The sequence below is a fragment of the Notamacropus eugenii genome, chromosome 3 (genome assembly GCF_028372415.1).
Source record: "Notamacropus eugenii isolate mMacEug1 chromosome 3, mMacEug1.pri_v2, whole genome shotgun sequence".
Lineage (NCBI taxonomy): Eukaryota > Metazoa > Chordata > Mammalia > Diprotodontia > Macropodidae > Notamacropus > Notamacropus eugenii.
Window position 1 is genome coordinate 262,897,324 of NC_092874.1, and position 14,172 is coordinate 262,911,495.

Sequence of the window (14,172 nt, forward strand, 5' to 3'; positions counted from 1 at the left end):
TTCTGTTTCACTGCTTTATAGGCAATCCACATATATTAATGAACTTTTAAGTCCAAAACAGCAAATTCAAAATTGCCAGTGTGGCAAAAGCATTCTTAGGGTCAATACCATTATTGTCATAAATAGCCAAGCTCAGTTAATCCCATTTGTGAATTTCCCATTGCCTTTGTTTCTCTTTTCCATTTCTCTTCTCCTTTCTTTCCACCATTTTTTCTGCTTAATACCACCTCCACTGAAGATTGGAGTGTCTTGATATGAGAAGTTCAATGTTCTTTTCCCATTGTTTATTAATACCAACTCTGATCAGAATGACAACTAACTACCAGAACACATAACTGTTTGAGTTTCATCTGTTAGGTTCTGAATATTTTTTTTCCAAGCCTTGAACCAATCCATGAATGTCTCCCTGGATGTCTCTCAGGTAACATTTAGATCCATGTCTTGCTTGAGAGTATGTCTGCTGAACTCTTCACTCTAGTTTACAGGTCCCAAATCATTGTGTAAAATTCTGTCCTCCATTTCTTTGTATCAACATTATGGGTTTTTAAACTGCAGTATAGAACATTTGTACACCTGCTGATGTTTGCTAGAGGTGGCCATATGCCACTAGTTTATAATAATATTATTGGTACAAGGTCTTTTATTTCAGCCAAAATATTCCTGTAGGATAGAGAAGGACAAATGTGTAGAAGTCAGTGCAGGATCATTAAGATTACACACAGAGCAGCATTATCCTTAAGAGAGCATATCACATTTCTAATTTGTCAGACACAAATTACATTTTTACAGATGCATGCTGGTTTCCATAAAGCCCTTTTGCTTTCAAAAAAAATTGAGTGTCTGTTATTCTTTCCTTTAATATTTTAATGCATGATTCCTTCTAATTCCATTTCATTTTTAATCCAAGTTTCTAATACAATAGAAATTGTTTCCCTCAATAAAGGTCATGAAGGTGGTCATTTTTTTGTTGTTTTGGTTTGGTTTTAGCTATCTGTAGGGCAGTTGTTAGAGAGCCAGCCTCAAGGCCTGGAACCCTTGGGTTCAAGTTCAGCCTGTGACACCTTATGGCTTTGGAACCCTGGGCAAGCCAGTTATTCAGTCAGTTTGCTGGGCACCTCCCTAAGAAAATAAATGGTAGAGCAGGTGATACCTGCATTGGGGGAGGGGGAGAGAGAGAGACAGAGACAGAGAGACAGAGACAGAGAGATGGAGAGAGAGACAGAGAGAGAGAGAGAGAGAGAAATAGAAAGAGAGACAGAGACAAAGAGAGAGAGAGGGGGAGAGAGAGAAAGAGAGAAATTCCTCCGCCAGCGGTACCCTATACCAGTAAAATGACTCATCCATTTCCTGCCCCTATATTCAGTTATTAGGAAAGAACCAAATCTAATCATGTGGTTCAATCATTTGAACCGTGTGCTCACTCTGCTGGTCTAATTAGGCACTCTATTTCCTTTCATACCCACCTTATGATTCCATCAGAGGAAGCTACATTTTCTGAATGTGGTATATTTTATTCATTTTTTTACAAATATTTATTGAACATATACTATTCACATGAGGCCATGCCAGGTGATTGAGGAATAATCCAGAGAAAAATAAGAGAAAGGCCATGTTCTTGTAGAGCTATAATAAGATTTTCTGCAATTAGCTGGAATTGTCTTTCTAGAGTTCACTTTTTAACTGTGTTTTTTAATGGTGAAAGGAACGATAAGACATTAAGATGTTCATTTGTCCTATCCCCTTCAAATGAATTTTCTCCCTATCTCTTGTGTCAAACTGGGGCTTATTAAGCATGGTGAGACTTTTTTTTCCTCTGCTTATCTGCGATTATGAAAGATCCTAACAATATAAATTCAAACACTTTAAAGATGTATCTTCAACTATTGAGCTTTCATGCATTACACAGAGTACAAAGCATTTTTTAAAATATGGGGTAACATTTTTTCCAGACTACTTAAGTCCGTATCAAAGTTTTCAAGTAATTTCAGGTGTGTTGTTGGGAATTTTGGCAGGGGAAGGGTTATTTATTCAAATATATTCAGTAACAGAACTTTTTTTTAAAGGTTTCTTGTACATCCTTTTTTTTTTTTTTTTTGAACATCCATATTGCTGCTTTTTCCAGATTGTTAAATTGGCCTAGGGCTATATCTGTTCTTTTTTTCAAAAAGATATGTTTTCCCCCAGCATCTTGCGGATACTATTTCTGGGGCCTAGTATGTTTACATGTAGCTAGCGTTATTTCTTTGTGAAAAATACATTGGATCTGGCTGTTATTGGTACCAGCTTTATTTTCAGTCTTTTGTTTCTTTTTCATATTTTACCAAGATTTTTTTCCTTTTCTAGAGATTCCTCTTTTTTATTGGCAAACAGGAAAGAGCAGCCAAAGTACCTTTAAGATATTTAAAAAAATACTCCTAAAGACTTCATAATTATTGGATTCTACAATAAATTCCTCCATACCCACAGATTGTTATGCCAGAATTATAAGAAGTTGGTGCAGTAGAGTGGAGACATTGTGTACTGCCATCCACCCACTTCACAGGTGAGATTGCATTTGTCCTCATCCTCAGAAGATGAATGAATTAATACTCTTAGGACATTAAAAAACTTCAATTAGGCCATGCATTGTTTTGAAATGCAAATAGTGCTTGATCTATCATTGGGTAATGTCAGTTCAGATTTCATGTAGGGTCCTTGCTAGCTGTTTAACAATGGAAAAGTCTAATTAATGTCTAGGAAGATCAGATTCCTCCTCTGGAAAAAAGGGATAATAATGATTAAGTTTTCTACCAGACTGGGCTGTTGTGAGAAAAATTTGAAATGTGTATTAGAACTATTTACTTCCATAATACCAACTTGTAAATGTAACAGTATCGGAGAAAAGTCTGTTTGCTCTTCCTTCAGTTAAGTAACATTTCAGTTAACACGTATTGATGCCCTGCTATGTGTAGGACACACTGTTACTTGCAGTGGGAAACAGATAAGCATAGGCACAGTCCTTGCCCTGAAGAAGATGTGTATTGTATACAAGTGTGACCCCCACTTTGAGCTTGCTCCCTGCAACTGTCATTCACTTTGGCATGGGAGATTCCCTGGGGGTAGCTGACTACCCTACTTTTTATGGTTATAGAGGTATCTCTAAGATAGTAGAGGTTTCTTAAACTGTTGCTCATGAGCCCCAATCTAATATGTTCTCTCTTGATTATCAGATGGCCTGACTTAATTAGCTATTAGAAAGAGCGATTTATTAGTGTAACAGTTGATAGAAAATTATGGGACACACTCTCCCACAAGTATATACCACATCCAGAGGAAAATGGGCTCCAGCTTACAGAGAATTAGTAGCAAAGAAGTAACTCATGTCTCCTGGTTTAATGGGATTCTTTTTTCTCACTTTGTGGAGTCCTCGTGAAGCTCTCCCAAAGTGTAGTTCTCTACTGTGCTCAGAGGATCACTGCCCTCATAGAACGCTGAAAGGTGCTTTTCCTCAGGCTATCTAATTTGTGTTCAGTGTGTCTCTAAACTCCTGATACATACACGGGCCATCAATTACTGCTCTTCCTGTAACATTACTGTTGACACTGAGTCCAAATCTTTTATCCTATTGAATTTCATAAGATCATCTTCTGGTGAAAAGGGCAGGTAAGAAGAAGGACTTTCTCTTGTTACAGGTGCAAGATTCTGCCTCCTAAAGCAGTCCTTTCTCTGATACACAGGTGTGTCTCATAACTAATCCCAATATATTTTCTGTGTATTTCTATCAATCAGACATTTGATCAAAAGCACTTCATGCCTAATTATTTAAGAATTTGTTCACATGTAGTTTATATCTTTGAAGACTGGTTGTTCAATAGAACAGCCATATAGAACCAATAACTTCCAGAACTCATGCACACCTATACTTTGATCCATCCAAGAAGTGTGAGCCTTATGGGATGGGATGGATCCTAACTCAATGTAGCATAGACATACATATATGTTTGTGTATACATATATACACATATGTGTATATACACACATATATACATACATGTGTATACATATATATACACATATGTGTATATACACACATATATACATGTATACACATACATGCCACCTTGGGATAGAAACCTGGTAACAGAATCTCTGAGTCAAAAGGTATGGACATTTTAGTCAACTTTATTTGCATAGTTCCAAATTACTTTCCCAAAAGTGCTTATTCATGGCTCTGTCAGTGTGCCTTTGCTCCCCAACCCCTCCAACATCGACTCTTTCCTTTTTTTGTCATCTTTGCCCATTTTCAGGGTGTGATATGAAACCTCAGGATTGTATTGATTTGTATCTCTCTTAGTATTAGTGATTTTTTAGCATTGTTTTGTATGTCTCTTAATGGTTTGGAATTCTTTTGATATCTTTATCCATATCCTTTTATCATTTATCTGTTGAGGAGTGGCTTTTGGGTCTTTATACATACATACCTACATACACACACACGTGCATGTGTGTATGTTGTGTATGTCAGCAAGCATTTATTAAGTATCCGTTATGTCAGTCACTATGTTAGACCTTGTTCATACAAAGACATTCTTTGGTCATCAAGGAACTAACATTCTTCTAGCGACAGTCACATATACATACACAGATATACATATTCATACAAACTAAATGCAGGATAATTGGCAGGAGGAATCATGAGGGCATCAGAGCACTTGATCAAGATAAGCCTCCTATATTAGGTAACACGAGTTGAATTTTGATGGATGCTAGGATTTCTAAGAGCTGAAGATGAGGAGGTCATATGTTCTAAGAATTATTTTGCATGTGGGGAGCAGCACACAGTCCAGTTTGAGTGGACGGGGGAAAATTTGTACAAGAGAGGCATTGTTTGCTTTTTGTTTTTTTATTTTGACGAGTTTTGAGTTGATCAAAGTGTACTTAGGAATGTCACTTTGGCAGCTGTGTAGAGGGCAAATTACGAAAGAAAGAGAACTTGAGAGAGAGGAAGAGACAGATAGACACACTGTTTAGGAAGCTGGTGCAGTATTCCAGATGAGAACTGATAAGTATTCAAACTAGTTTAGCAGCGTGTGAATAGGGAGAAGACAGCTGTGAGAGTTATTGGGTAGAATCAGTTAGATTTGGCAATTGTTTAGTTATTATGATTTATGGAAAAGAAAGAACAGAAGATGAGATTCTGGATGCCTTTAAGGTCGGTGGTACACAGGACAGAAATGGGAGAGTTTTGAGGAGGGATAATTTGGTGAAAGGGAAGAGAGGGATTTTATTTTGAAGAGACTGACTTTCAGATATCTGATGGCCAGTTAGTAATATAAGACTGGAGCTCAGGAGACACACGGCTGAATATTTAGGTCTGGAAGTCATTCTATATAAATATGATAATTCAACCTGTGGAACCTGTTAGGATTATGAAAAAAGAAGAGAAAGTGATTTATTTTGGTTGAGACTAGAGAACACTTCATAAAGGAAGTTACACTTGACCTGAACTTTGAATAATAGCATTTTGACAGAAATGAAGGCAGGGGCTGGGGTCTGGGGTTAGGGTTGTATAAGGGAGTAGGGAGAAGAGTAGAGAGAAGAGTAGGGAGAAGAGTAGGATCCCTCTCAGCAAAAGTACAGAAGTACAGCATGAGCAAAGGGATGTGCAGAGCATGCTCAAAACTGATAGTCTAGTGTAGGGGTTGTTAACCTTTTGGTATGTCCCGAACCCCTTTGGCAGTTTGGTGAAGCCTATGAGAATAACATTTTTAAGTGCATAAAATAAAATACATAGGATTACAAAAGAATCTAGTTATATTGAAATGCAGTTTTCAAAATTTTTTTAAAGAAGTTTACAAGACCCTAGGTTAGGAATGCCTGGTCTAGTTTGAGTGGAGGATATATTATCATTGGTAATAGTGACAGACAGGGCCAGAAACGTAGGTTAGGTCATGGCATGGAAGTCCCATATTGAATTTCATATTAAATAATTTTAGTATTATTTCTAGCATTACTTATTTCTGGAACTGGAAGAAATCTTAAAAATCGTTTGATAGCAACTCCCTTCTAAATATGAAGGAACTTAGACCCAGAAAGATAAAGTAATTAGTCCAGTCAGTCATTCAGCTAGTAAGTACCAATTAATAGTAGATAATTTAAAACTTATTGACCATTTGTTTTTTCTGTCATATTAATTTATCAATATACATCCCTCTTCATTACGCAATATTCTGTGCCTCTAGTATCCTAGCTTTCTCTCTACAGAGAAGAGAAAAATGTGTTTCATCATTCATATTCCAAGACCAAGATTTGTCACAGTAAACATTTATTAAGTACCTACTAAGTGCTGGACACTGCGCTAAGCTAGGAATAGATACAAAAAGAGGCAAAAGGTATTCTCTGCCCTCAGGGAGCTCAGAGTCTACCTACCATTTAGTGTTCTATTCATTTGCAGTTTTGTAGCCTTTGTGTATATTATTTTCCTGGTTCTTCTTACTTCTCTCTGCATTAATGCAGTCATATTTTCCCGTGTTTCTCTGAATTCCCTGTTTTCATAGTTTCTTGTGATGCAGTAATAGCATTATTGCATTTATATTAATATTACATTTATATATGTATTTATAATTTGTATCATATTGTAATATATTTATATAAAATATATATTAATCTTTATGCATAATATATCTTTATACTATAATATATAGTAACATATTTCAGCAGGCATTCTTCAAGTGATGGACATCTACTTTATTTCCAGTTTTTTGTTGTCATGAAAAATGATGATATGAATATTATGATATATAAGGGATAAGGTATAGACTTTTGAAAATTTTGACAGTGAACCAAAAACTAAAAATCTCAGTTCTGTTGAATAATGGCAAGAAGAGACAATAGGGTCAGAGTAAGGCATTTTTCTTTAAATAATTGAGTCAGTCAGTAAGCATTTATTAAACATCAGACACTGTGCTAAGTGTTGAGAATACAACAGGGGGAAAAATAAAGACAGACCATGACCTCAAGTTGCCTATAATCAGTGGGGAAAGCCCACACACAAAAAGGAAGCTGGAAGGGGAAAGGGAGGTGCCCATTATAGGGGCATGATGAAGTCCAAAGAAATGCAGGCAGACGGGAAGTGATGTAGGTGGCCTCTAAGTCTTCCTTAACTGAAAGATTTGAAAGGTACCCTCCACTCCATCCAACATTCAGAGGGGTTCTAGGAACAGAAGGTATTGGTGAAATTTGAGTAACAAGAGTGATGAGATCTTGTGGAATGATGAGGTCTTTGTGGGCATGATGAAATTCAAATGGAAATGTCTAAAGAGAAATGAAGCTTGAATATATATTCAAAAGTAGATAGAATTATCAAATTAGAAGCATTTATTAACATGTTGAGCACTTTGGATATCAGGACAAAAGCAAAATAGCCTCTGCTCTCAAGGAGCTTACACACTATTGGGGAAAGGGTAGAAATAGCAACAAGAGAGTAAAAGAAAGGGGAGATGGAACTGTGTACACATAACATGATAAGTGGCAAAAAGATGCCCAGGATTGAAACATGGTCTGGGCTGCTCTGGGGCAATTAGCTCATAGGATGGATCATAGATCTGGGCTAGATAAGGCCATAAAAATCACTGAATCCTACCCCCTTATTTTACTGATAAGGAAACTGTGATGGAAAGAGCTTCTGTGATTTGTTTGAAGCCACACAGGTGGCAAGTATTCGAGGCAGGATTTGAATTTGTGTCAAACTAGCCTGTTCTCTGTACACAGCATTCTATAACTTTTATCTTTGCTCTTACGCAGGTCTGGAATGCGCTCCCTCCTAACCTCCATATCCATTCCTTCAGTGCTCACCTCAGGGCCTCCCCCCTGTTTAAACCTGCCCTGATCTTTTCCCAGTTCTTAGTGCCACCCCAAAAATTGCTTTGTATTTATTTCATCTGTATTTCATTTATCTTACATGATATTTTTCCCAAGTAGAAAACTCTTTGACTGTAGGGACTTTTTCATGTTTGTCTTTTTTTTATCTCTAGCATCTAGGGGCAAAACCCAGAATATAGTAGATACAAAAGGTTTATCAATTATAATGAAACTTCACTTCTGAAATGAGAATGTGCTTGAAGAGCAGGGATAATGTTATATACTTTTGTATTGAGCACTGATTTGATACCATAGTGTGAATGTGGAACATTGCAGATGCTGTCAGATTTTCTTGGTCTGTTGAGAAGTTTTGTTGAATTGTGTTCTTTTCTTTCTTATTCTTTGTTATAAGAAATGACTTGGTGAGGAGGTGGGGAGTAGAGATACATACTTTCGGAAATGAAGTTTATATAAAAAAGAATTGTCCACAAAAATTACAATAATCAGTGAAAAGAGACTATTTGCTTGGTACCTAATAAATGCTTAATGATTTTTTTGTTCATTCATTTAATTATATTTGTTACTAATACCTCCTTTTCAACATCTCAAAACTCATGTTTGTTTATTCTATCTTTAGTAGCAAAGTTTCTGATGGCAAAGTGTGCTTTTAGAACAATCCTTTTCTTTAATGGCAGTATTACTATAGATATATAGAAATACAGATGTATATAGATATAGATATCTAGATATAGATTTATATCATATGAGTATGTATCCATAGATAAGTGTAGAGATAGTCTTGTGTGTGAAATTCTGCCTTATTGTTTTGTTGTGTCATGTTTACTCATCTAATTTTAATATATAGTCCTTGTACCTCCAACTTATTTTTTACCTCATAGTGAATAAGATATAGACACATGCCTGCTAAGGAAATGCTGAATTGATTGATCTTAAAAGAAATAGTTTGGCACATCCTGACTTAACTCTTGGAAGATTCAGACAACATCAGACAGTGCACTCAAAGAGCTGATCATTTTACATTATGTAATGGCAAAAAGCCATTTAAGAAAACAAAGGTCTTTTGCTGCATTTAATTTCTTCATCATTAAACCTTTGATTAAGAAGATAGGGGTGCAGATGTGTGGGAAAACTTAGTGACAAACAAGTAGTAGCTGCTGCCAGGCAAAACTCAATGAGAAATGAAGAGAAACCATTGCTTAATAGGTGAGATTAGTCAAATGGGAAATAGTTTGATGGTAATGTGTTATTGAAAAGAGTTTGAATCATAATTTAACTTAGTTAAATAACTAAGGAGCAGTGCAACCTTGAAAAGATTGCTAAATCTCTCTGGGCCTCAGTTTCCTTACCTATAAAATGAGAGCATTGGTCAGAATGATCTGTAAGGTCCCTTTTGATTAGAGCTGAGATTTATATTCTTTTCAAGGACCAAGTCAATTTGTTTAGACAGCGGTATATCTGTGTATTTGTGACATTTTTATTCATCTTTTTTCCCTTAAACATTGCTTTTGTTTTGGTTTTGCATAAGTAACTATATTCCTTCAATGTCCGTACATATGACTGTTAACTAAGAATGTGAGACAATTGTACTTCTGTGCTACATGGCAATGCATGTTTTAGTGTGTGTTTTCCTGCCCCTGCACAAGGACTTATGTGTGATTTCATGGAAAATAGCTTCACCATAATGAGTAGTAAAATGCTGGTTCTGACTTTCCACTTTGACAGCTATAAATATTCTTGTCAGTTTGTTGATTACATACTTTTTCTGCAATTAGACTAGGAATTACTAGATAAATTCCTTTCCTGTTGACCTCTCTCTTAGTTCTAACTGTAGCTTTTTGTAAATATATATTATACATATATATATACTTTGTGTGTATAATATACGTTATACATATATATTATGTATGTATGTGTATATATGTATTGAACTAGCCATCCTTGAATGCTATTTACTTGGTGTCTACCTCCTAGGTCTTTGTAACCACATAGCTGATGAGTAGCCTTTGGTGCCAGCTGCGTGAATTTAGCTGTGTCTAAGCTTTGGGTGCCCTATCACATTACTACTCTTCACTGTTTGATTCTGGCTTGAGTCCCAAAGCAATCCTTGCCAATAAGTATGGGATTCGTACAGAGATTTCTAGATGGTGCTTGGCAGTCTATGCACAATTACCTCACACTGACAGCTGTATCTGATCTTCCGTCAGTTGTGTGTTTTCTGCAGTCTTGGCGCTGATTTTATTTTTGCCTTAGGGTATTCTAGTGCTGCCTAGAAGTGGTTAGAAATGAAGCTTTCAAATATTCTTGCCTCTTTCTTTCTTTAATTTGCACCTCGTTATTTTTTGTGACCGAAAAAATGGGATTTTTTGATGTTCACGCATATTGTATTTGTCCAACATAAAAAAAAAACTGCTTCTTGTGCAAATACGGTAAATAAAAAGGAAAGACTTTGAAATCTATCGCAAGAGAAAAACTGAAAATACACACTTAAAAGAAATACTTAAGGGAACTACTTTTTATTGAAGATATAAAATTGATAGGAATTTTTGTCTGAAAAGAAACTTCAAAAGCAATATAGAACAAGCTTTTGAAATTTCTCTTTATACATTTTACTGATTTAATATACAAATTTGGACTAATTTTCTTTGCATATGTTGATATTTTATAAATATGCTTACATAATATTTTATTGTAATGTTCATAAGATCTTAAAGCTAGAATTGCAAAGGACCTTAGGTAGAGAAGATCTGGCCAAATCCTCTTATAAGGAAGTTACAACCCATAGAAGCTGCATCTTGGACTTGCTCAGCATTTGCCCAGGCACACAGATAGTAAATGGCAGAACCACTGATTCAAACTCTAATCACTCTGTGCTCCTTGTTGATATTCTCTTGGTTTCAGGACACCACTCTCTCCTGGTTCTCCAGCCTGTCTGCCCACTTCTCAGTCTTCTTTGCTGGATCCTCATCCAGATCATGCCCTTCAGCACACAGGGTTCTTTTCTCCCTAGATTCTACTTCACTCAGTGATCTCATTAATTCCCATAGATTTAGCTACCATCTCTGTGCTGGTGATTCTCAAATCTACCCATCCTTTCCTCACCTCTATGCTGACCTCCATTGTCACATCTCCAAGTGTCTTTCAAACATTTGAAACTGAATGTCCAGGAGACATCTTAACTCAGCATGTCCAAAATGGGACTCATTTTTCCCCTTAAATCACATCCTGCCTTTCCTGTTCCTGTCCAGGGCAGTACCATCTTCCCAGTCCCTCAGGCTCACAACCCAGTGGTTTTCCTCACTTTCCCTCACTCCCCACTATCCAATCTGTTGCCAGGGCCTATCAGTTGCACCTTTGCCACATCTCTCCAATATGCCTTTTTCTTTCCTCTGACACTGCCACCACTCTGGGGCATGCCCTCATCACTTTACATCTAGACTATTGCAACAGCCTGCTTTACTGTCAGCCTCACATCTCTCGCCATCCCATTCCATACTCTATCCAGCCACCAAAGTGTTTTTCCTAAAACACAGGCTTGACTCTGTCAACCCTCTACCTAATAAGCTCCAGTTGCTCTTTCTCAACCTCCATGATCAAATATAAAATAAGCTCCACTGCCTGTCCAGTCTTCTTATACCTTACTCCCTTTCTCAGACTCTTTAATATAGTGACTGATCTCTTCTCTATCCCCCAGACAAGCTCTCAGCTCCAAATATTTTCTCTGGCTTTCCTCCATGCCTGGAATGATGTCTTCTCCTCATCTCTGCTACTGATTTCCTTGACTTCTGTTAAATCCCAAGTAAAAACCTGTCTTCTACAGTAAGCCTTCCCCAAACCCTCTTAATCCTAATGCCTTTCCTTTCTTATTGACTGTTTATCCTGTATGTAACTTGCTTTGTATGTATTTATTTTTATTGTCTCCCCCATTAGATTGTAAGAACTTTGAGGACAAAGTCTGTCTTTTGCCTTTTCTTGTATCCTCAGCATTTAGTACACTGCCTGGCACATGGTGGCCACTTAATAAATGTTTATTGAATATATGTGTGTGCATATGTGTGTATAGTATTAGTCCCTTTGATTTTTTACATTACCTTCATTTCCAAATGTATTATTCTTCCAACTTTATCCAGAAAGTTCTCGTTTACAAAAATAAAGTGGGGGAAAATATTAAGCAAAATTAATAGTGTATCACCTGAATCTAACAGGATCTATATATAATGTTGTATAGGTTTCAGTTTCCTGGTTTTAGTTATACTGTTCATCTGCCTTAGGGCAGGAGTTGAAACTCCTTATAGACTCTCCTTATAGAGATCAGGGAGCCACTAGAAAGCAGTAAGCTAAACCAAGTCTTCATAGCTAATCAGGTCTTTTGTAGTCTTTTTTCTAGGGTTGTATTTACATTTTTAGATTGATATTCATTTATTCCTCTCTAGTTCTATTTTATTTTATTCTTTCCCTGTTTAAGTATTAAGATATTTATTTTGTAAAATTTATTAATTTTGCAAATTTAGTAGTATGTTGTCTTTCTCAGTTTTTGAGAATAATGTCTATAATACAGATAGACAGTAATTATTCTTTAAATGTTTGATAGAATTCTTCTAAAAATCTATTTGGATCAGATAATTCTTTTATAGCTAGATCAGTTTCCTTTAGTGGGATTAGATTATGTAAGATCACTACTTACTAGTCTATAAATTTAAATACCATATTTTTGTTTGTAACCCTCTCTTTTGAATTGTCAGTTTTGTTGGCACATAATTGTGGAGCAGCTTTGAGAATTCTTTTCACTTCTTCCCTGTTGTAATTTTGCCTTCTTGTTGATTTGATATTTCTTCTTTTTTTTGAGATGTTTAAAGATTGATCCATTTTATTAGATTTCTCAGAGAATTAGCGTGTAGTTATGTTTATCACTCTGACAGTCCTTTTAGTTTCCAGTTTATCTATTTCTCCCTATTTGTCTAGATGTGCTTTTTTTGTGATGATTAGAGATTCTTTTTTGTTGTGGTGGTTTTTAATTATATATTCAGTTCATTATTTCTCTCTTGCTCTATTTTGTTAATATACATTTTGGGTTTTTTTTTTTCATTCTGAATTGTATTAGCGTCTTTGTTGTCCTAAATTGTCTTTGTGATCTTCAGTTCATTTTGAATTTTAGCATTCCTTACACTGCCTGAAGAACTGTGACATACTTTCATATTCATATTAATTTTTTCTGAAATTTTATATGTATTTGTTTATATCTTCTAAAGCCTAAATTGATTGGTTAGTCCCTTGTGTACATTTACCAACTTCTTAAGACAACTTCTTTTCTTCTTCATCAGAAGGAAGAAACATTTCTTTTTATGCCTTTCTCTTGCATCTCAAGAATGAAATTTTTGAGAATTTTTTTTTTCCTTTTGGAAACTTTCCCCATAGAATTCTCACCCAGAGAACTCTTACTATACTTTCTCTGAACTTTTAAAAATCTGCTGTACTGAATCTAGGGTGCCTAGCAAACTACTTGGCTTTCCTCTTTCTCCCTATCACGTATTTTAAGATGGAGTAGTCACTTTCTCCCAAGGTTAATATTATTTCCATCCCAGCACTCATTGCTCCTTTTTGGTAACAATCAGATACAGTCACTCTTAAATCTTTTGAAGTATGACATCATCATTAAAACAAGACAAGAAATTATTAGCTGTTATGCTTTGACCCTCTGGTTCACCAACTCTGTGTCTATTAGCATGTGGACATGGGCTTCACTGAGGATTCCTTTCTTCAATTTTAGCTCTTGTGTGTTTCTGAGCATCAACACTTATTCTTCCTATATTGTTGCAAGTTTCTGTTTTGGTGGATTTGGGGTTTTGGGGGGAGGGGCTGGCATTATTACAAGCCCTTGTTAGTTATACTTCTTCCATATCCTTACTATATGTAATCTAGCACACCAAATTCCCACATTGGTTCTGTCCCAAAAAATTTATGTCTCCTTCCGAATGTTGAGTCCATCACCTACTTCTCTGTCCAGATATGGGTAGCATAAGTCATCACCAGTCCTCTGGGATTATGACTCATCGTTGTGTGTATCAGAATTCTTAAGTTTTTCTTTCCATTGTTATTGCCGTTCTCCCATTTGTGCTCACTTCTCTATTTAGCTCACACAGGTTTCCTTGGGATCTCTGATCTCACTGATGGTATATTCTCTCTGTTAGTTCAGAATGACACCCACTGCACTGACTTCTACAGTTAAACTGGTCTACGTTCTCCAATATCTCCCATCTACAAGGGGTCTTTTCAGTATGTTAATACTTTCCTCAAGGTCCTTTTTATCTTATTACC

The 14,172-nt window shown here is 36.1% G+C and overlaps 1 protein-coding gene across 14 annotated transcripts in view; it reads left to right on the top strand.

Annotated features, from left to right (window-relative positions):
- Positions 1-14,172, top strand: part of METTL25 (methyltransferase like 25) — a 141,565-nt gene that overhangs the window by 70,469 nt on the left and 56,924 nt on the right. For 7 of the 14 annotated variants that reach the window (XR_011977301.1, XR_011977298.1, XR_011977302.1 and 4 more), the window contains exon 6: positions 2,467-2,542. The exons of the other annotated variants lie outside the window; for them this stretch is intronic. Coding sequence is in view for 3 of the 7 variants with exons in the window: in XM_072655491.1 (XP_072511592.1) it covers positions 2,467-2,542 (76 nt within the window). In the remaining 4 variants the exon portion in view is untranslated. The remainder of the gene's footprint in view (positions 1-2,466; positions 2,543-14,172) is intronic. 14 annotated transcript variants of the gene reach the window in all.